Here is a 23,402-nt window from a genome sequence, read left to right as displayed (position 1 = left end):
AGAGGGCCGGGGGCGGCGCGGGGTGCGGGTCGCGGTGCTTGGTGGGCCCGGCCGCGCTGCGGCCACGCGGGCGGGCAGGTAACGGTGAGGGCGTTGGGCTGGGAAAGGGGCGGGCAGCCGGGTTTCTTCTGCTGGAGACGGGGCTGCGCTCTGCTCTGGAGCTAAGGGTGGGCTCTGTGCTGCGGCTTTGGGTTGTCTCGAAGGAGGAGCAGGTGGTAAGCGCGAGGGTCCCGTAAGGTGACTCTTAAATTCGAGCATCAAATGGACTGTCACAGTGCGTTTGATTTTGTTACTTATATTAAAAAAAAAAAAAGTTGTAATACTAAATAATATATAAATAGTAGTAATAATAATAAATAGTATAATAGTAATAATATATAGTATAATAGTAATAATAATAATATATATAAATAAAATACTAAATAATAATAGATACATCACGTGGCTCTAAAGTGGCACCTGGAGGCCGCCTGGGCTTATTTGTTTTCTTGGAGGATAGACTACAAGACTTCACTTTTCTCCTTTATTCTCTGAAATGGGGCTGAGGGAACAGCTCGGGCTGCTGTGCAGCCACAGGTCGGGGGGAGAAGTTGGGAACTGTGAATTTCCTCTCGGCTGTGCCCCCGAGCTCTGCTGGGTCGGCTTCCCCATCAGCAAAGAGGGAACTGCTGCGTTGTGCTCAGCTGCCAAAGCTCTGGGGCTCTGCAGAAAGACCTTACGTGTGCAAACGCTGCACGGAGGGAATGCCTGGTGCTTAACTCCAGCATGCCTTTAGGAGTTAGTGCTGTGCTTTGAGGGCTTCTCTGCCCTGTGCGTATTTGAAACACGGTGAAATGCTGCTCTGGAGACGAAGGGAACTCCTGCTCTCCCCTTCTGTTGTCTGCAGAGGCCTTACAGCGATCCCACAGCTTTGGGATGCTGTCACACAGCTCTGTGCCACGCACAGCCCTTCGGCCTCGTGGGCAGGAAGGACTTCAGAGCTCCTGAAATAGTCAACGCTAAGAAAAATCGGCTTGAAATTGGATTTATCAGCTCTGGGGGGGGGGGAATACCAGTAACTGACAGGCTCACCGTGGTCCCTGCTGGGTGCCATGTTAGGAACCCCAGCGTCTCCTCTCAGGTTGGATTACCTTGTGAGATGTTCTCCCCTCTTGGACCATCTCTCTCTGCTCCCACAGCTCGCCCGCCATCCCCCTGCCCATCTCTGTCAGTGTTAAAGCTCTGGTGCGCTGTGGTGCGAGGAGAGCGAAGTGGGTCATGCAAAACCTTGAGCTGCAGGGCGCAGCGCCCAGCTGGCCACTTCTGGTGGGAGAGATCGGTTCTCCCCCACCCTCATCTCAAATGGAGAAATCAAACACGCTCAGGCTGGTGGTAGGACTTGCACAATGGAGAAATCCCCTTGCTTTTTCCTTCCTTGTCCCAGCAACGAAACGTTTAGTAACAATTAGAAAACTGACGAATAACTTGAAATCTTCACTCTGCTATGGTGCAATCCCAGCATCAGGATACTCTACCCTTCTCAGTGATTATGATACAATAAAATGCAAGAGAAAAAAACTCTTCTGTCTTTTGAATCACTGCAGAGAAAGATAAATGAGTGTTTCAACCTTGTCTTGATACTCAACGTCTTTTTTTTTTCCCCCTGAGACATTGTAAAACAGACATTGGTATCTATAAAGCAACAATATTCCTGCTTTGTGCCCTTATTGAAATGCTTCCAATCTCTATCTTGCAAAATTTACAGCACATTAATTTGACACAAGTGATTTTTAGCTGATGAGCTATTAAAGTACAATTTTTTTTCCAGCATCTCAGGGTTGGTGCATAAACTACTAAATGATTTTGCAAGCTTGGTCTATCATTACATTAGAGTAGCTGGATGAATTCACAGGAGAAATGCATTCCTCCTTGCAGACCCAGCACCTGCATTACTCTAAAGGAGAGCACAGCCTGCATCCCCCAGATAATTTTCTCATCATCTCTCTTTTGTATATGCTTTCTTTGGACCTACAGGGGAGCTTTACTCTGAATTTCAGTGAGAATGTACTCTGACATTACAAAGCCCTTCCAAAACAGCTGTTCTGTCTGGTGCCTTTGATATAGACTGATGCACTGCCTTGACCTGTCAAAGCGTTTCAAAACTAGCAGCAACCAAAAATATTGTATTTTCTTTTATGTAGCTCTCAGAGCACAGACAGGAAAGCACGGTGGAGAACCAGATCAAAGGACTGGCTGCAGAGTCCTCACCTCCAAAGGGCTTGAATGGCATTAGATTACATTTATCCAACTCTGTCTTGATGCCTTTATAATGGAGGTGGAAAGAGAGCCAGAATAGATTCATGTAGATTCACTTCACCTTTCAGGAAAGGACATAACAAGTAGAGCTGTCAACCCTGCATGGCTTTGGGAGGAACAAATGGCATGGAAACGAGTGAAAAGGGAATGAAAAAATGAAGAGATCCAGTTTTGACAGTATAGCTCAGAGCTACGTTAGGCTATTCTGCTTGTAAGATCCTCGTGGGATTCCCCTGGATAAAAAAAAAAATAATTAAAACGTGCTCTGACCAGTATGTGACATGATTCTCTTCACTACCACCTAGTGGGAAACTCCTTCATTAACTGAGCTCCACAGCTGTTCCTGTTCTCAAACTCACCCTCGCCCTGATGATAGAGGCTGTGTAAGTGAAGGGGGAATGGACAGATGAATGAGAAGGACACCATCCCATATCTCCATACCAGAACAGGAATCGTAGAGAGACCACCTCTAATTTAAAGCCATTGGGTCCTATGGCATTACCACACCAGATCTCCCCGCTCTGCATCCGGGGCAGTTCTTAATGGCTGTTACATCTCAGCCTCAGTATCACCGAGAATCCCAAAGCTTAACAAGCACAGCCTTTGGTGATAAAGAGCAAAACATTCATTCTTCTGAACGCAACTACATCCTGCAAACAGCGGTAAGGAGGAACGCGTTAGGCTGTTCCTGTGTCTCAGTCAAAGGAGAGACTTGCCCTCTTAAAATTTGTGTTCTGATTGTACTCCTAATTGCGACTGAAAGTAGGGAAGGAGGAAAAAGAAAAAAAAAAATACTTCCCTTCTTTGTTAAGTCATATTTTCAATTATATTATTACTCATATTTACAACAAAGACTACTCGATTAAAGCATAAAATGTGTATATACTGGGAACATTAAAACCACGAATTTGAGTGAGTCCTTTCCCATTGAGATACCCAGGGTTTGCACCAACACTGAAACGTGACCCTTGGAAAACAACACAAATGGCAATTATCTTGGGTTGTTCACAGTCCTGTGTACCGCTTGGGACCGAGCTCCCAGGGCACAAATAAGAATCAGTTTTGTCATTTGCATTCTTTTTTTCTCCAACCGTGGAAAGAGGGGTGAACACTGTGATAATAACTCTCAGATTTCACAGAGGTGATGTTAATGCCATTCAGGCCAGTGAAGCATTTAGCAATCTCAGCAGGAAGAAGAGCAAAATGGTAAAGAATTACGAAGAGAACCACTTCTCTGCATTTCTTTTACCAATGGAAAAGTTCCCACTGTATTCATGGACCCATACAAGCTCGCTCTGCTAGCATTTCTATCATAGAAATATTTAGATTCCTTTCTTTCCCTGGATGCTCCTTGAAGTCACATTGGGCTGGCTTTATCTTAGCCAATTACTGTATTTTTCATCAGGAACACTGATTGATGGATGTAACTCAGCGCATGAAAATGGTTGTATTGATACAAGAATTCAGGCTTTCGGAGTCTATTATGTGCTCTCCATTCTGTTCACAGGACCCTGCTATCTATTACTTGGGTTTTTCCATAGCGTAATAAGGAGAGTACAGACTAATAAGCCTAAATGATAACACATTCCTATTGTATACTCGTTTATACTTTCATGCAGCAGTTCTCAGTATTAAGTAATCCACAGTTCAATTACTTTATTACATGTAGCAGAGAAGGATTAAGTTGGAACAGCCATTGGAGGAAGACTGGAGGAAGTGGGCACATCCTTGCCTAAAATGGCCTAGACTGTCTGTACATGAGGAGAAATGAAGAAAACGGTAACTGAAGAGCATATAGAAGTTGTATTAAGGTGTACACACAACAATGCAAAGCATTCAACCATGTTTAAAGAGTCTTTATTACATTTGCTATTAAAATAGAAATCAGACTTCTTGTGATTACTAATTGATATGTTTCTCAAACGTGCATCCAAACTGATCTGTTAATAAAACATTATTCATGAGCCTGCTGTTACCTCTGGCCAGTTTAGTGTAGTAAAGCTGCTTATGTCTTATCACTGAAGCACCGAATTTAAGGGAAAAAGGAAAAGCCAGCAATTTTGCAGCAAGAAATTAAAAAACAGATACTGCAAACAAGAGAAGAATGAGCAATATCAGTGTTTCCAAACTTCAAGAGTTGGCCCTGCCACAACCACCGAGACCACATTAGCCTGAGTAATTTAAGAATCAAGTCACGGCCCAGCAAATTGTTGCAATTAAGGAAATCAACACATACTAAACACTGGTAATAAATGAAAATGAGCATAGCAAAACAAACTCCTTTTCTTTCAAATACTCATTCTCAAGGCAAGATCTGTGAGGTACAATTTGGTTACAAGAGGATGTTGCTTGAGTTATGGCCCTCTACTATTTACTTTCTGCTCTGCTACAAGAACTCTAATCCAGCCTTAAAGCTCTGCAGCTTCCCACCCTGACCTCTGCTATCCTTAATACCTCACACCGTCCAATAGGATGTTGTGAAAATGGTAAAAACCTGAGAAATACCATCTTGCAATGTGTCAGTGCATAAAATAGGAGTGCTAGGTAATACATGGCAGCAGTCTCCTTCCATTTTCCCCAAGTGCACGGCCTGATTGCTCATAACTTGGAACGTTCAAGAAACACTAGAAAGGTCACTAACTTTCCTGCACTGGAGAAACTGAAATACTGAACAGAGTGTCAAACTATTCACTAACACTAACCATTCACTTCTGTTGGGTTACAATGAAGGTAAAGGTGATGATGTAGAAGTTTAAAGAACGTTTCTTTCTTGTTTTGTTCATTGTTTAGGCACCTACAGTTTAGAATGGGCAGCTCTTTAGATTAAAGTGATAGAGAAGACTGAGAGAAGACTTACCTCCTTTCCAGTATTTGAATAGTTTCCATATTCAGCTCAGGATTCTCCACATGGCATCCAGTCGTAGCATTCCGTGAGGTCCCAACCTACAAACAGATGTTCATTTCTGTTTTTATGGTCTTTAAATCACACACTGGTTTCAAGACAGGCTGTTTTAAAAGCCTCTGCAGCTGTAGGTCTGCAGGGTAGGCAGAAGCAAGGCAGAAGGCTTCTGGGTGCATCAGGAATCCTTGACACCACACAACCCAGGCAGATCATTTGTTGCTATGTATTCTTCTCTTTACAGGTCCCTTGGCACACTGATAGTTTGGTCTGAACTCGGGGTTGTGTGTCCCTCACCTCCAAAGCACACAACGAGCATGTATACTTCCAGAACTTAGATGAGGCAATCTTTTAAATAAGAACAATGATAATATTGTCCATCTTAGTTTAGGCAAAAAAAAAAAAAAAAAAAAAGCACCATACCACAGAAAAAGACAAATGAGTAACACCGTATGACAGAATCTTCTCCGTCATTCATTGCAGGGGGCCCTCACTCATAAAATCCTTCAATTATAAGGATGCATCATGAATAAACAATGTATTGCGGTTGGGTGCTGTAATTGCAATGTACAATTACTACTATTGACCAGTATTGTTGGCATGTCTACTAGGGTGGGGTGGTTGTAATCGGGAGTAAAAGGCACACAGATTGTACCAAAGCACTGATAGGGCAACCAATCTCACCGCTTCTTAAATGCTCTTTTGGTATTACAATCAAAAGGAATCTTTAGAAACTATAAAGATGTCTTTTTGCGTGTTCACACTCAAGTTTCTTACATTGTTTTAACAGAGATTCCAAATTGTTACTTCTCTTTAGCCTTCTGTAGCCATCCGAGCTGTTTTAACGGGCCGCAGCAAGGGGAACGGGTGGTACCCTGGGTGTAGATGCCATCTGAAACAAAGGATGACAGTTAGCAACAGCCCTGGCTGGAGCGGTCAGCCCAGCAGCCCAACCACAGCTCGCTGTGCCTAGAGGGAGGAGGGGATCCGAACCGAAAAAAGGCTCTGTCCTTCAGCTGCTGACTTAGCACCTTGTCACAGGCACCCCGAGAGCATGGCTAATGCTGCCCACAAAGGAAAAATAGGGGCCCAGGCCATTCCGCAGCAGTGTCGTGGGACACTAGTCACTTCTGAGACAGTTCTGTTAGGCTCCCCTTCACTTGGGCTTGATGGAAGCAATATAGAACAAGACAAGCGGCCGCCCATAGAAAACTTCCACTAAAACAGCTGTTTTAAGTCCTTCTCCAGTTGATCACATAAGAAGGAACCATTTACGAGATGCTTGTGCACCATTAAGTCCGCGCCAAGTTATTTCCTAATTTAGCCACTTAAAATGGATAAAGTCATTCATATATTTTCAGACTGGAGAATACCATATAGTGATAAGGATTCCCTGAGAACTGCTCTAAACAATTTCAGAGAAGCCACAGAGCATGTTTTCAGGATTCAAACAACTGGTGGGAGTAGAACATTAGAGCAGGGTTAGTATCAAGACGTAGGTGATAAATGGGAGCCAAAGCTGCCCGGAGCACTTCTCAGAAGCAGGGCAACTGCAGATAGGGACACTCAGCATGAACCAACACCCAGGGCTAGTCCTTACCATGTGCTCGAATCACAAGCTCAATGGGCAAGTAATACCTGAATTACATGGGTACACTGCTGCTTCTCATCAATTCAGCAATAAACGTAGCAAGTCCTAATGGTGGTGATGATGTTTGCATATTAAGATACCCAGCAAGTCAAAGGCAGAAGTGAAAAAATCATTTAACGTTCAACGCTCTGCCACAGAAGTCAGCAGCAGCTCCAGAACATCCTGCGAGTCTCGGGAACCTTCATATCAACCCAGTGGTCGCTTGTCTCTACTGGAGAGCTGCACAAAGGCAAATGAAGCTGCCAAGGCAGCATTTTCGCAGCCCAAAGCAGCTCTCTGTCAGCCCAAAGCCCTCAGCAGGGGCTGAGAGTGGCTCAGCCCCACCACAGCCAGAGCTCAGAGTAGGCTCTGCAACCTTCCACCAGCGGCAACGCACCTCTTCCTTGTAGGTACTCTACCTCTTCCTTCTCTAAAACGAACGGGGCCAAAAGTAAGCCTTGTTTTTCCACTCTCATTCTCCTCGTTTTCTTTCCATAGCTTACTTTTCCATGCTGGCAGACCTTCTATCCCTTCATTTTCCTCTCTCCGCTTCCCTCCCTTTCCCCCTCCCCCTGCTTTCTCTCCCTCTGCACTTTGTGAACTGCTGCTGCAGTGCTGAAGTCCAAAGTTCAGTAACTTGCTAAGCACACAGATAAATATGAACCTTGGAGAATTTACCAATGTAAACAGATAGCCAAGGGTCCCTTTATCAGCACTGGCTCAGGACAGTCGTGGGGGGTCTGAAGTGGCTCAATTTTGTATTTTGTTTTTTTTGGGGGGGGCGTAAAGGCGGGAGGCTGCGCTGTGCCCGCTGCTGACAGTCGGGCGTGTTACCTCGGGAACATGGTGTAGGGAAGCTGGAAGCAGGATAACGTGGAACTCAAGCCCAAGAGACACCAGCCTGAAGACCATGGTCTCGAAGCTGAGCCATCTTCAAGTGGAGCTGCTGGGAGCGCTGCTGGAGTCGGGGCTAACCAAGGAGACCCTGATCAAGGCACTGAGCGAAGCGGAACCCTACATGCTCCAGAGTGAAAGTCAGCACGCTATCAATGCCCTGCAGACAGAGAAAGGGGAGTCCTGCCCCGAAATCCCCAACCTCCCCAATGGAATGGGGGAAACCAGGTTATCGGAAGATGAAACCTCTGATGACGGGGAGGAATTCACCCCTCCGATAATGAAGGAGTTGGAAAACTTGAGCCCTGAGGAGGCTGCTCACCAGAAGGCTGTGGTGGAAAGACTATTACAGTAAGGAAAGATTTGCTGCTCCTCTTTGCTGCTCTTTCTTGTATTCTCCCGCTAAACCTCTTTTCCTTACCCCTTCTGCTCAGCGTATTCACAGCTGATCTATCTGCAAAGAGTTCCCATCCATGCCCAGATTGGCCCCCCAGAACACTCCCCATATTCTTACAGATGCTCAAACTTTCTCTTTTAATCTCACTTCAAATGCGTAAAGGGAGCCATGGAGCCTGATGATGAGTTTGAAACTCTTATATCATCAGGCTTGGGAACAGTTCGCGGGCTGCATACATTGCATCTCTGAGTAAACGTTAGTTTCTGTGATTTGTACTTTCATAGGATTCAGAATTTCAGTCATCAAGGAAAGAAAAAATAACATCTGGTCCCTCTCTTAACTGGTATTGTATTAGCCAGTGAATTTATGGTAAAGTGAAGTTGTGAAGTTTTCCTGCTAATTTTAAGGAGGTAAATATTTTTAATTTTACTGCTCTTTGAAGTATCGATGGTCAAAGACAAACCAAGGGAACTTCTCATTCCCGCGAGCGCTCAGTTTTCCTGACTTCAGTGGAGATTTTTCATGTAGAAAGAGCACAAACCAAGTACCTGCAGAGGTTAAAACCTAGGTAGAACACACTGTGCTTCTACCATCCACTGTCTGCCACAGCTATAAAGTACATAAGCTGCAACAATTGCAGGTTTTACTGCTGCACAATTTTGCCTTTGCATACAAGCATTTTTTAAATCAAAAGACAGGCAGAGGTCTGTAACCAATAAGCCTTATGACAGAGAAACATTCACTGGGATTGCCATTCGGGATCCTTCATGGGACACTATTTCTGTGGGCAAGCAAAGAGATTTGCCCAGCAAGGATCAGGTGAATCCAAGCTATCTAGCACCCCCGAAGCAGAGTCTGGCCCATCTGTTCTGGGGGTAGACATTCTGAAATCTCAAGCTCACAGAAGATCCAAGACACAGCAATGACCTGCACCTAAAATCTTCACTAAAACCCAGTTAGAGAATTTCTCAGGCATTCCAGTCTCTCCTCTTCACATCCAAACAAAATAAATATAAAAGGTAACAACAAGAAGCGAAACATCAAATCCCACCAGAAAGGCCAGAGCCAGAAAAACGGCACGTCAAAGTCAGCATTCACCATAAATACTGAGGAGATGGAAGATGGCAGACTGGGAGCTGGTGACTCTGCTGCATCCAGCAGAGGTAAAATCACTGGATCAGCTCTTACCTGGGTGGGGAAAGCACTCCCAATAATTCAGTCTTCTTTTTGGGCCACTCTCTCTTTCTTCTCTTCTCCTCTTCCAGCTCTATTACAACTTCTACCCTCCTTTGTTCCCCTTAACTTTCCCTCCCCATTCTTTTGACCGGTTCCCTCTTCTCTCCTCAGTTTTGTCTCTGCTGCCAGTCGTCCCCTCTTGATGTCTTCCTGGCTAATTTTTCTCTCCCTTCCATGCATTTCCTTCCCCTCATCCTTGTCTCCTTCTCGTCTCCCTGAGTCTGCGTACAGGTCTTGGGGTAGTTTGAGACCAGTGGCACCGGGCGGGCCCTGGCTAGTTACTAATTATCCAATGGCTTTATTATTTCTCTTTTGTCTTATAAATTTATAGATGAAAAGCCCCTGATAAGCTTTTTGATCATTAACTTCCGATCAGGTATCTCTCCACAGGGAGACCATGGAAGTTGAAGAGGAGCACCTGGCTTTGTCCCATTCTCTTTAATGAATGGGAGAAGCAGGACTTAAGTGCCATCTCCTGTGATCTGAGAACAGACTCACAGGTGGAAGGAATTCCTTCCCGTCACCCTCACTTCATCACGATTTCTGGTTTCTGACCATATCTGCCTTCCTAGGTGCTTGTTACTGTTTTTTCCTGTGCTTATTACCAGCCTCAGCACCAGACTTACTTCCCTTGCCAACCTGTGACATTATTGCTTTCTGGCCAACAGTCTCACATCCCTCTGCAGACAGTCAGCTGAGTAGTATCCCTCTTTTACAAAGATTCTGCGACTTACCTACAACCCTAAGAGGGTAGAGGAAAGGATAGATGAGAATCAGGGACTCCTAAGCCTTACCCTGAGTCGTAATTGCAAAGCTTTGTTCTGAACCTTAGAGCTCTCATTCATCAGTCCCCAGTACCACAGGACAGAGCAATTCACATCTGTGTTCAGGTCAGTGTGAAGGGCACCAAAAGTCCCAGTTTCAGCCAAAAAGTTAGAAGTGCACTTATGGAGGAATATAATAGATTAAAATTATTCAAGGTAAAGTGAAAGCACTAGGAAGTCTGTATTATCAAGTATCACACTTCTTATCAAAGATCTATATAAATATATTTAAAGCAATTTTATGTCTGGGAATCTATTTGAACCATCTGAACCAATATCAGGGTTTGATAATGTCTAAGCAGTTGTTGCCTACTAAAAGTTCTTCTTTGTTTTTAAGAATAAACCTTTCCAGACAGATGCCAAAGGGTAATGTCCTTAAAATAATATTGTAATTACAGACAGGACAGAAGAGTCTGTAACAGGAATTAGTTTATAATAGAAATTACTTCTAGCTATGAATAGAAGGAAGGAAGGCAAGAAATCTCCAAGCCTAGGTATTCCCAGTAGAACTTCAATGATTGCAAAACTATTTATTTCAGCATCTACACAAGGATTTCAAGTCCAGAAACCAGATGGAGGCTCAGATAGAAGTTTCTTCAGGCTAGCAATTCCTGGTCTAATACTGTAGACCACATTTTAACAGAGAGATTGACCTGTGGGCAGCTACAGGCGATACAAGAAAGTCTCTGTGGTAACTGCAGGTATTGCTCATTAAGTAGGATCAGAGGGAGTCCATTGCTAGGCTTTCAGGAGATGGAAAGGAAAAGTGGCAGCACCAAGAGACCAAACACATCCCCACTGGACCACTGAAGCTGAAAGCACAGTTTTAGAAGCACTGGACAAAGCTGAATAAACTAGGAGTTAGACAAGAGGCACCCACACAACTGGGTGATCCTATGGCATCTATGGCATTTTGTCCCCGCAGAAAACAACTGATAAAGGCAGTTCAGACTAAAGCTTCTCTAGAGAGGAATTAACATTTTATCATTTCATCCCTAAATGTGTCTCATTGATTGTCCATAAATTTGCAGTTTGAGCAGCAACATTCCTTCTAGACCACCCCACACAGAGAAAGAACGGCCTGGGGTTACCTACAGTAGAAGGCAAGAGAGGGGTGTCCTTGGGAGAAGGGACAGATGGTGTTACTACACGTACAGAAAATGGAGAGAGGTAGAGCAGCAATTCACCTGCGGGGCAAGGAGTAAAATTCCATTGGGAAAGAGAGAAACTGAGATAAGCAACAGATTTCCCCCAGAGGCAGGCTCAAAAGCACGCTTTCCTGGGGGGAAAAAAGGAAAAAAAAGTGATGATAAAGAGTCAATATCTTCCTCACATGAACGGTCCTCGAGTAGCTGTAACTGGGGAATGCTGAGATGAAGCTGCCACACCCCTTCCATTTCCACATATAAACCAAGATGGGGCAAACCAGGCCAAGTTCAAGAGAAAGGAGCCCTGCTGGCGTTCTTACCTTCCCTGCTCCCTGCCCAGCCCGGCTCCAGGTGTGCACTGGCATCAGTGAGGGTTGTCTAGCAGGCTCCAGAGGAAAGGGCCAGAGGATTGGCCCTGAGAACTTCACTGCTCTCAAGCTCTGCTCAAGGGAGCTCGGGTCCAAAGCAGCAATTCAGAACCTACAAAGGATTCTCTTGCCTGAAAATGTGAGAACAAGAAAGAAGGAAAGGAGAAATAGGGAAAAAAAAAATATGAGGAAGAAGAGGGGAAAGAAAGGGGCAAAGGAAAAAGAAGGGAAAGTCAAGAAGAGTGAAGGAAGGAGAATGTCCCCCGAATGTTACATCTCCAGCTCTCTGGAATGGGTTTTCTTTAATGCTAACAACTTGATATTTACTTTCCATTTAAATTTGAGATGTTGCTATAAATTATCAACCAGCCTCTTGTTCCCTGTGAGTTTATAACTAACTACCTGGGTTACTTATTGTTCAGGTAACAAAAGGGAGGTGAAAACGCCCTTAAAAAGTGACCTCAAAAATAAGAAAATGGGAAGCTGGAATGGAGAGAAGACCCAGGCCCCTGGGGTAGAGATGAGTCAGGGAGAAGAACCATGCTCAGAAGCACGAAGAAGCCAAAAGCAGGACAGCAAGTCTTGGGAAATAAGCAATATGTGAGAAGAATTTCCAGGAAGAACTTAATACCTCCAAAGCAAGAGAGGGACAGGGAGGAAGCTTCCACCTGGGAAGAACGAAGATAAAAAGCAGAAAATAGGCTTGCAGGTAGAAAAGAGCTTGAGCAAGGCAAGTTCCCAGTGTGGAAGTGAGATTTTAGGGCACCTACAACAGGGAAACTGGCAGTCAGTGACAGTCCTACCACTGGTGAAGGAATTAAGGTTTCACCTTATGATCCGTGTGACAACGATGCAGACTCTGCAGGTGGAACTGAGCATTTGGGCAATAGCTCATTTGAGGGCTCAGCTGAGCAGCTGCCATTGCTTGTTTTGAGATGCAGTCCAGAGCCAAAACAAATTGCTGTGCTGATATTACAGCCTATGTTTTGATGGTGTACAGAGTAGCTTGGATTACATACAACTATCTTATGAAATTACGCTGCGGTAAGATTTCCCTGCAGTGTTTCCCCTCACAGAACTCTCTCTGCTTTGTCTCAAAACAAAACAAACAAACAGAAAAGAAAGTACGAGGCTTTGAACTACTGCGAAGAGGAGACTCGCCGATTCTTCCCGCTTTGTTCCTACCTCAAAGAAGCAAGGATCTTGACAGGGGAGGCAGAAGTGACTCACCATCAGGCTGCAGGAAGGAAATCAATATGTAACAGTGGTTTCCATCAGTAATGACACATTCCCTCCTTTCCCCATCTGAGCCAGAGCTCAAATCTAAGGGAAGAGATTACAAGTCTCAGCCTTTTCTCTTCTGTGCAGGGACTCGTGTAACAAATTCAAGGCACATGTGCTGGCCAGACTATCACAAGTGCAGAGGGAGGAAAGACACTGAAGATGGAAAAGCTTTGTAAGTTCGGCCCAATCTGAGGCTTCTGAAAGACGAAGATGGTTAAGGAACAGGCTAGAAGATGGAAGCCTCTGTAAGCAAGTGTACCACCATAAAAGAGAAGCAAATTGTTCTATTTTAAGAAAACAGACTCTTTGGAGAGCTGTAACCAGCCCTGCTTCTGCCATACTTGAACTGCAGCGGAGCTTGCTCCTTGGACTGCCCAGCCACTGTGAAAGGCTGCGAGGGGAACAGAGATAAGGGTATTTGCACTGAGAGAACAGGTGTGGACTTTGTCCTGCTTATCACTTGGCAGCCTCTGGCAACCTACTGAATCAACAAAGCCACGAACAGTGCAGCTGTTGCCAGTTGCTCAGATCTCTGTGTTCTTGCAACACGTTGTCCACAATGTTAGGAATATTTTTTTCATCCTCGTTGCTCCTTTGATGCTGGTGTTAAATGCAACACCACTGTATTTCTACAGCGTGCAAACCATCTCTGCCAGCCATCCCACATACGAAGCACAGAAGGATGCTCTGTTAAAACGGAACCAGAATCTTTTCCATAGAGAGGCTCCTGGGTTGTTTGGTTCTAGACTGCCTCTTTTTCCATCTTTCTATTTTTACTGTAATTGTCAGCCTCAGTGAAGCTGACAAACACACAGAAGTCACAGTCAAAGTCATGATCTCTATTTTCATAAAATCACAGAATGCCTCAGGTTGGAAGGGACCTGAAAGATCATCCAGCTCTAACTCCCCTGCCGTGGACAGGGTACCCCCTAGATCAGGCTGCCCAGGGCCCCATCCAACCTGGCACTGAGCTCCTCCTTAGGAACAGTCGTGGATATTCTAATTAGAGGTTTTAATCAGAGATTCACATTCATTATAAAATCCCAAATCAGATTAGCTTCAAGTTTTCCCCCAGCTTTTACCCTAAAGGAGGGTGGCAATAGGAGGAATTAACAGGTTGCCTGTTCTTCATAGCATGTAGGAGTCTGAGTGGATCTAGATGTTAATCAGTGTTTTCACATAATGCAAAGCTGATGTGCAAAACCATAATCCCAGGTTGCTTGGTGTATACATATTACATGCATAGCTGTCCTGTGACAGTATGATGAAAGCCTGTTTTCATTTCTGAATCACTGCCATGTTTCTCATCCCTGACAAGATTTAGGGCATGAGCTAGGTTCAGCCTAGTAACACGGTGAATCTGTCTTGGAAAAATGAATCACCTCTATCGCAAGCACTTAGGCCTTAAAGAAAGAGGACAGAGAAGAAAAGGTAAGTAGAGAATGGCAAGATAGCTGTCAACTCTGAAAAACAGATATCTGTAGTCATAATGTATCCAGCTGAATGCTGGGATTCTATGTCACTTCTCTCCTCATAGCATTACTCACTAGCAGCAAAAAGATGCTTTATTACTTCCCAGCAGAAAGGTACTTACATTCCTTGTCTGTGCCACTTGTCAGCACTTTCTGTCATTTACAGATGACCACTGCCTGAACAGAACAGGGCAAAGCCTTGTATAAAAATAAGCACAGATGGCAAAGACTGCAGCCATGTATTGGAAAACTCCCTCGATGGCCAAAGATGGCTCCTTCTAAAGGGAGATCAAAGTGCCTACAGAGATCTGCATACAGGAAGCTAGCTACACGTTTTCCACCTTATTTCTAACAGACACCGTGCTGTTTTTTCCCTGCCGTGCTGAGAACAGCTCTCCCTCCTCCAGCCACTTAACACTCTTCCCTCACCAAACGCAGCGGTGCTGACTGACACGCAAGGTGCACCCAGGGAAGTGCCAGAGCAGCTCCTTGGAGCGCAGGTCTGCTGAGCACAGGGAGCTCTCCTGAGACGTGTTTTCTGCTCCTTCCAGAGAGGATCCCTGGCGGGTAGCAAAGATGGTGAAATCCTACCTCCAACAGCACAACATCCCTCAGCGCGAGGTGGTGGACACTACTGGTCTGAACCAATCTCACCTCTCGCAGCACCTCAACAAGGGCACTCCCATGAAGACCCAAAAAAGGGCAGCCCTCTACACCTGGTACGTCCGCAAGCAGCGAGAGGTGGCCCAGCGTAAGTACAGCACCAATCGTCCTCCGGTCTCTAATTCCATAAAAGCCTCTGCTCTCCCTCGTTAATCCTTACTGCCCATTTCTATCAAGGAATAATTGAAGGAAAAGCCATTTCTGGAAGCAAGCTTAGAGAAATCCATGTCAGTATTCAGTAAGGTGAACCTAACTGTACATGGAAAAACACTCCATCACAAAGCAGCCTGCAGTTACCCACTCCACCCATCATTTTGCTAAAGAGATGCAAACTAACATTATTCATTTGCCATTGGAGTTTGATATCCATCCTTGGGCTAAAACAGTGTACCTGACGCATCACAGACACTTCTCAGGTATTTCCCGTACGATTTTCAGCCAAAGCAGCAGTTCCCCCAGCTGAAAAAAGCAGCAAGCTATTGTACTTGCTGTAACAAACCACTGGTGGCTATCACCTCATGCTCCAAGTCCTCTCCCTATAGACACCGACTGGCAACCCATCTCTGCAGCACGCACTGCTATATTCAAGAGTCTGCCTGGAATCTATCAATTAACTTTGTATTCGTGGGTTGCAAGTAAAACGAGACAGTCGGCCTCAGGGCTGTTCTGCAAAGCAGGACTCCAGTCGTACTTACTCTCAAGTCTCCCACATCTGTTTTCACTTCTCCAAGGTGGGAGCTGAGGCGCAATGCATGCAAGAGAAAGGGTAGGTCAACACAGTCCTGCTAGGAACGTCTTAACAGTTTTAGCAGATTATGGAACTTTATTTCTACCCCATCTAGATTCATCCCTCTGTTTTGTATGACATTTTCTCTAAGAGTAAGCTCTACCCGGCCTGCTGTACAGCAAAATGGATGGAACTACTGAAAATGCTTCCAGAAAGCAAACTCCTTTGCCCTTTTGTGCCTGCAGAATTCACACACGCTGGTCAGGGGATCTTGACAGAGGAGCCCATGGGAGATGATCTGCCCACCAAGAAGGGACGAAGAAACCGCTTTAAATGGGGTCCTGCCTCGCAACAGATTCTGTTCCAAGCCTACGAGAGACAGAAAAACCCCAGCAAAGAAGAGAGAGAGGCTCTGGTTGAAGAGTGCAACAGGTAAAGACGGGTGCCTGGCTCTGAAGAAGCTGAGCAGGGTCTCTCTACATCCTTGGTATGCTGAGACCTGCGAGGCAGGCTGGTGGCATCAGCCACATTTGAACAAAATGCCTCTACTGAGCATTCCCTGCTTGCTAAGGATGCAGTAATGCCCCGAGTCTTGCTACACCCAGCAGGATCCTTCCCAGTGGTGCGTAACACCACACTCACTTTGGGGCTGCACACTTACTCCACGTCTTTGACCGAGGCAGACTCAGCAAAACTCTTCTTGTGCTTTCTCCTAACAGAGCAGAGTGCATTCAGAGAGGCGTTTCCCCATCTCAGGCCCAGGGACTGGGCTCCAACCTGGTGACCGAGGTGCGAGTTTACAACTGGTTTGCCAACCGCAGGAAGGAGGAGGCCTTCCGGCACAAGCTGGCCATGGACAACTTCAGCGGGCCGCAGCCCACCTCTGCTCCCCCTCTAACTGCTCACAACTCCTCCTCCCTTCAGCCACCTCCTGCTCTCTCACCCACCAAAGTTCACGGTAAGAAACAACCAGAGAGAGATCTAAAAGGGAGACCAGCAAACCTGCCCGAATTCAGCGATAGCACCACCTCCCAAGCCCAGCCCAACCCTGTAGAAAGTGAATCCGCAGGGGGGAAAAAAAACCCAAAAACATAAATCAGGAAAAGTCACTGTATACCCAAGAACAGCAGCTTTTTCAGCTTCCTAGGCCAGAGGTGGTAACTGCTCACTCTGAGAAGAGCTGATCTTACTGAGACTGTCTCCAGCCACATCTGGGGGTGGGGGAGACCGGTGATCCCTGCTTGCTGCCTGCAGGGCACGCAGCCGTACCTTCAAGTCAGTATTTGAGGAAGCAGTTAGGCCAAGTTGCAGAGGAAAATCAGGGCAAACCAGTGACAATGCCTATTCTCATTCCCTCACCTTGACCTAAATGCCTAGAGACGAGTGCCCACAAATGAAACTGAGTTTAGCACCTGGTGAAGTTTCTCAGCTTTAACAAAGAGTTTCCCCCCTGTTGTGATGCAGGAGTGAGGTACAACCAGCAGCCAGCCAGTGAGGCAGAGTCCTCCAGCAGCAACCACCACGGGAACAGCTCCATGGTGACCACCCAAACCATCCTGCACCAGGTTTCTCCCCCTGGGCTGGAGCCCAGCCAGAACCTTCTGAGCACAGACACCAAGCTGGTAAGCGATGTATACTGAAGCACTGGTGACTAGAGGGTGGTCACAGGATAGACTCCTCATAAGTGGTATTTCCTAGAATGCTCTCTAAAACAATCTTATTAGAGCTTTAGGACAGCCACCTTGCATTGACCTTGTAGCATGAGAACTCTCGGGATAGCTGTGCACTTCAGTGTGATGGGGAGGGTGGGCATTAGGACATGAAAGCACAGCCATCTCTTTAATACTAACCTAAACTATCTATGGTAGAAAAACAAACAGAACAGCCAGCAACAGAAGAACAGAGCTCAAAGTATGACACGATTTGACTGCCCTCTCCCAGGAGGCTCTTTTCTCATCTCCCTTCCCCCAGTCACACCCATCACCTCTGCCATCTGAACTCTGCACATCTCAAAATAGTTGATCAGACAGCAATGAGATTAACAGATTAGAGGCCAGTTACACCACTGAGACATGTACCAGATATCTACACTGCAGCAACCTACCTTCCTCAAAGCAAGTTTCCTTCCAGGAGGTTTTTCTTGTTTTGTTGTTGTTGTTGTTTTTAAACAATCACTCTTTCCACTTAACGAGCAATTAAGCATTAGGGCAACGTGACCGGTCATCTTCAGTTTGCACATGTCCCCTTGCTAATAGGGAATCAGTTGGCAGAAGTTTGCGTTAGCCAAAGCTAAGTTCACTATAAATTAGTATGATTTAAATCTCTGGAGTCACTCACTCTCTTTGCTGGTTTTCTGTTTTCTCCTTGAAGAAAAAAGTCTTTCATGAGATGCTGAACATCTTCTAAAGCTGTCTTCTAAAACTGGTACCAAGACAATTTGTTCCACTGTTTCTCCTGTTGGTGCTTGCTCTTACTAAAGAGTCCATACAGATTTTTTCTGAGGGGGAAAGAAAAAATATGGTATAAATCACTGAAATTTCCCTATCAGCCAAACTATTTGACTGCCCTTTTGCTGTTCCACAATATTTCAGCTACAGATCTGTCAGGGGCCTTGCAGGTTCAAACCCTGTGAGCACACAGAGAGGTGATGCGCTTCATTTCAGAGGTCAAGGAAACAGTCCAGTTATCAGATTTCTTGGTGACTCGAGGTCACAGACTAAATCAGCACGACATCCAAGCATGGAATTTGTTCTGTCCTACAGACAGGCTTCCTCTCTAACAGCAGGGAATTGTTAATGCAGCCTGAAGAAAATATTTCATGAGAAAAAAAAAAAAGTAAGGAATATTTTCGGCAAGCCCTTTATATTCCTAATCTGAAAACTCACTGCCCACAAAAAGACATTTCCTAAGAGGAAGGGAAATTATAGGCACTACTCAGAGGAAAGGGTGAACAAGGAGAGAGGAGCTCCTGGATTCCATACAGAGCTTCCTCATTTCTCTGGGCAGTCTTCTTCCCCCAGCCGTGAAGCAGAGGATAAACTTTCCCTTCAAAGAGAGCGCAGTGGGACTTTCCTCCTGCATGTTTGCACAACCCCTATAGTCTTTAAGTATGAAGGAACCATAAATGCAAGAATTTCCTCTTCGCATTTCAACACCCGACCTTTGTTAGTTAATGATGAGCACGAGAAAACAGGAAGACTGCAGACAAGCAAAGGTGAAGTCTTTCCAGTTAGCAAGGGGTCGAGGGCAGGCAGGCAGAAGCTGGTGACAGCTCTGGGGCTCGCCACGCTCATCCTGCTGCAGGCGGCTTTTTCACAGTCCTTCTCTCACACAGATCTCAGCTCCCGGAGGAACTCTCCCCCCCGTCAGCACCCTGACTGCCCTGCACAGCCTCGAGCAAAACCCCCACGCGCTGGGCCAGCAAACGCAGAACCTCATCATGGCATCGCTGCCCGGAGTGATGGCAATCGGGGCTGGCGAGACCTCATCCCTAGCACCAGCGTTCACCAACACCGGCGGCTCCACCCTCGTCATAGGTGAGTCACGTGCGGGGTTGGTTGTTTCCTCTAATGACGCCGCTCATCGGGACCTCGGTGCAGAGCTACACGGGATTACCTCCCTCATACTCAGAGATAGAAGCACTCATTTGGCAGCGACGTGCAGCTGGGGAAATTGCCACAAACACGAAGGATCTTCCATGGCACTGCTGACCAGTACCCATGAAATTAAGGCACAGACGTTCCTCATTCATGTTAGGGTTCAGTTACACAGAAACAAGCCTCGAGAGCAAGGGATTTTGCAATCTATTCCTACACCAATGCTCTTCTCTACTACTGAGCCTCTTCCCAAACACAAACATAATGCCAGCTTCGACTTAAGGAAATTTAAGCACGTTCTCAGTGCCTGAAAGACAAAACATCCCATTCTACTTCCTGCAAAAAGCACACGCACTCATCACTTTTCTTTTTAAATGCTTTTTTTTTTTTTTTTAACCTCCACAGTTTTTCTGGACTGATACCAGATTTCTTTTCACTCCAGGAAAAATCTACTGCCAAAGCGCATCTCATTAGAGAAAGAAAAATAAAACGCGTACTCTCTTCTTACTCGTTCTTCTCGGGAAGAAAGAGGTCCTGTTTGTCCCATGGGGACAACTATGAACTCATTTCCATGTCCCAGTTTATATCCAAGATTATGATATTGATTCCAATTCTGTGCAAGCCAAGAAGAAGAATAATTAAAAGAGATTTAGAGAGGCTCGATGAATAGGGTGTAGGAACATACCCTAGATATCCAGGAATACGGTATAGAGATGAGTACTGACGAGTGAAACCTTCTGCCTCTTCCTCTCTGGTTGAAATTCCATAATTTGCTAGCCCAAACAAAATGAGCTTGACCTTCATTCCGTGTGGCTGGGCAGCTGCTGCATAGTCAGCTGTTGCCTACAACTTCATTATTAAAAAAAAAAGAAGAAAGGAATGAAACATTGAGGTGATGCTCTAAGCTCACTTCTGAGTGAGGACTCCCCAGTGGAAATTTACATCACGCTATCACTGAAGTGGAAAGTGATCTGTACTGGTACAACAGGAGGCACCACAGGAACAAACACGCCAGTCAGACGTGCTTTTTATAGCACCTGCCTGCATTATTCCTTTTGCACTTACCCACTTCATTTTCATAGGCACGAAATCTACTCACAATCACAGCTAACAAACAGATTTCCTGCAAAGCAGAATCTGATCCCACTGCTCCGACAGAACTGCTGCGACTGCTTCAGAGGTTCCTGTTACAGAGCAGCCTCTCCTCCCATGCCATGCAATGCCACTGTCATCAGTCCTTGTTTTTCAGGCCTGACTTCAACCCAGCCCCAGAGCGTACCTGTGATCAACAGCATGGGGAGCAGCCTCACCACCCTGCAGCCTGTCCAGTTCTCCCAGCAGCTGCACCCGTCCTACCAGCAGCCCCTCATGCAGCAGGTCCAGAGCCACATCAACCAGAGCCCCTTCATGGCTACCATGGCCCAGATACAGAGCCCTCACGGTAAGAGCGCAAACTCATTTGCTCGCACAAAACAAAACACTTTGTTCTGGAGCATTCGCTGGTTCTGAAACTTAATTGCTATAATTATGGAATTATTTTCCTCTTGCATTCATCTTCCTGTCCCTCTGTTCCCAGCGTTTCAGAGACAGGCAGCAGGTCCACACACTCACGAAGAGAGAAACTCAGCCAAACCAACCTCAGGCAAAGCTCCAGCACCCACATGATCTTGTTTTCTTTCGTGTACAGCTCTCTACGGCCCCAAGTCTGAAGTGGCCCAATACACACACACAGGCCTCTTACCACAAACCATGGTGATAACGGATACAGCCAACCTCAGCGCCCTGACCAACCTGACGCCAACTAAACAGGTAACAGCCTTTAGCACGTGTGTGCCCCCCCACCTCACAGCTGCACCAGCCTGCTGGGAGCTCCTTGCTTGTCCAAGCGCTTTTGGGTGCGTGGTCAGTGCCACCCCAGCAGAATGATCCCTCATCTCCTTGCCTTGCTGCAGGCATTAGAGCAAGCTCCTCGCTGCATCATCAAGGATTTAATCTCCTTGGAAACAGCACCTGCTCATTCTTTCTAATCCTCTTATCCCACGTCTGTTAGTAGGGATGTAGAAACCAGGCACTGTTAACTCTTCTCTCCAGGCATTCACATCTGACTCAGAAACCCACACAGACTCTGGGATCCATACACCAGTCTCACAGGCACCAACGATACACCTACAGAACCAAGACACAACCATCCAGCACCTCCAGCCGGGCCCTCGCCTCACCTCAAGCCCTGCTGGTAAGAGGAGCGGCCGCTCACTCTCTTAAACCACATAGTGCAAATCCATGCACACGTGAGGAGGGGGCTGCACTGACAATTTGTACTTAACTTCTACCTGTGCTTTTAACAGTGTCCTCCAGCAGCCTGGTGCTGTACCAGAGCTCCGACTCCACCAACAGCCACAGTCAGCTGCTGCCATCCACTCACAACGTCATTGAGACCTTCATCTCCACGCAGATGGCATCCTCCACTCAGTAACACCAAGACAACCACCCAAAGGGAGGCTGCCAGGACCAAGGCATACAGTGCAACTCCTACTGTGCTTGCCATCACTGTCACCGCTGCCTTCCACTGGAAGGAATGGTTGCAGGAGTCATCCAGCCTCCAGCCCCCACTGCCTCATAAATCCCTCATTCAGCTGCCTCCAGAGGAGATGGCTCAGGCTCAGAGCAGGAGCTATGGAACAGTGATGCTGGCGCTGATAGGATCCACTGACCCCCAGAACCAAACCAAATCCCACAAACCAGCCTAGAATGACCAGACATCCTTGTGGCTGCTGAAGAAGGAGTGCTATAAAGTCAGAGATCTGATTGGAATATGGCAAAAATGCCAAGACGTAAGTGGAACTTTTGTTCTGCTCACCTTCACTAGGTTGGACCTCCACAAACCTGCCAACACCAAAGCAAGCCACGCAGAAAAGAGCAAAACTGAGCTGCCAAAAAAGGGACACCATCTTGAAAACACTCACCTCCTTTGCCATAAGGAATCCCAAACTGGAATTATGAGAGATAATATCAACTTGGAGGCGAGAGTGAGAACCTGGCTTCTGACTTTGCAATGAAATTCACCAGGAAACTGAACCAGGAATGGCTTGGCAAAAACCTGTCAGTATCAGATCACTGACTACAAGTTATAAACCCCTTAATTAACTACAAAATCCCAAACATTCTCAGTTCAAAACGACCTACTCTAAAATCATGCTATCCTAGCGGAAATGGCTTGGTTATTATTATTATTTTTTATCTAGCTCTGCTTTGTTTTAAATGCAGAAATTAAAGTTTAACAGCCGCAAGGAGACTTCAGCTCTCTGCATTAACCGCGTGGATTCTCATCTCACACATTCTGCTGGGTGACCCAGGGGTGGCATTCTCCACAGGTCCCCAACACTGCACAACAGCCAGGGGGGGCCCCGTGCTCCACAAACAGCAGCAGTTCCCTCAGTTCTCTATGAAGATGCCAGCTTGGATGGATTTTACAGAACACTGTTCACTCCTGGCTTCCTTGTAGGTTAGATACTTGATATGAAAATAATTTCCCTGGAGCCTTAAAGTCTTATTTGCACTAAATGAAAACTTTCTACCTACATAATTCCTCTTCTATTTATTCCCCTCTTTATTTACTCTGAATCTTTATATCACTGAAAGGTCACAAGAAAAGCCCCAATTAACATGTTTTTGCCATTGTGATAGAAACGGAGCTGTTCTTTCTGCTGTGAGGAGGACAGAACTCCTTGACAAGAGAACATGCTCAAGACTCTTAACAGATTAAGATATATGGAAGAATTAAAAATCAGAGAACTCTCTGGTTATCACACCTGGAAATTTCAGTATTGCCGATGTCCAAATGAGTTTGTATTTATAAGAGCTTCCTCTAGGAATTTCCTCAGAAATTAATTTCAGTAACTAGGTTCTCTAAGGAATTTTATCCAGTTATGGTTTCCTTATCTCCCATGTGCATTACTTACTTGCAAATCA

General features: G+C 45.8%; 2 protein-coding genes across 5 annotated transcripts in view; one reads left to right on the top strand and one right to left on the bottom strand.

Annotated features, from left to right (window-relative positions):
* Positions 1–20,688, bottom strand: part of SPPL3 (signal peptide peptidase like 3) — a 67,993-nt gene extending 47,305 nt beyond the window's left edge. Inside the window, exons 1-5 of one of the 4 annotated variants that reach the window (XM_021413027.1) lie at positions 20,119–20,688; positions 18,175–18,334; positions 17,942–18,085; positions 5,972–6,086; positions 5,153–5,238 (exon numbers count right to left, since the gene is read on the bottom strand). In XM_021413027.1, the coding sequence (XP_021268702.1) occupies positions 5,153–5,181 (29 nt within the window). In that variant the 5' untranslated portion in view covers positions 5,182–5,238; positions 5,972–6,086; positions 17,942–18,085; positions 18,175–18,334; positions 20,119–20,688. Of the gene's footprint in view, positions 1–5,152; positions 5,239–5,971; positions 6,087–9,303; positions 11,587–11,643; positions 12,017–17,941; positions 18,086–18,174; positions 18,335–20,118 lie in introns of those variants that run through there. The other 3 variants (XM_021413028.1, XM_021413026.1, XM_021413029.1) reach the window with 3 other exon arrangements.
* Positions 6,708–22,720, top strand: HNF1A (HNF1 homeobox A). Its single transcript, XM_021413045.1, has 10 exons — positions 6,708–8,069; positions 14,999–15,198; positions 16,083–16,269; positions 16,557–16,795; positions 17,302–17,459; positions 19,172–19,373; positions 20,683–20,874; positions 21,121–21,242; positions 21,525–21,666; positions 21,779–22,720. Exons 1-10 carry the CDS (start codon positions 7,735–7,737, stop codon positions 21,904–21,906), a joined length of 1,905 nt encoding a protein of 634 aa, XP_021268720.1. The 5' UTR covers positions 6,708–7,734; the 3' UTR covers positions 21,907–22,720.

Source organism: Numida meleagris, chromosome 14, assembly GCF_002078875.1.
Source record: "Numida meleagris isolate 19003 breed g44 Domestic line chromosome 14, NumMel1.0, whole genome shotgun sequence".
Lineage (NCBI taxonomy): Eukaryota > Metazoa > Chordata > Aves > Galliformes > Numididae > Numida > Numida meleagris.
This window is presented reverse-complemented; position numbering and strand designations above follow the sequence as displayed.

Excerpts from the sequence above, each read along its gene's own strand:
- HNF1A (XM_021413045.1), top strand. The coding sequence starts at position 7,735 with ATGGTCTCGAAGCTGAGCCATCTTCAAGTGGAGCTGCTGGGAGCGCTG. Across the intron at positions 8,070-14,998 it reads GTGGTGGAAAGACTATTACA|AGAGGATCCCTGGCGGGTAG; the intron begins GTAAGGAAAGAT and ends TGCTCCTTCCAG. Across the intron at positions 17,460-19,171 it reads TGAGCACAGACACCAAGCTG|ATCTCAGCTCCCGGAGGAAC; the intron begins GTAAGCGATGTA and ends TCTCTCACACAG.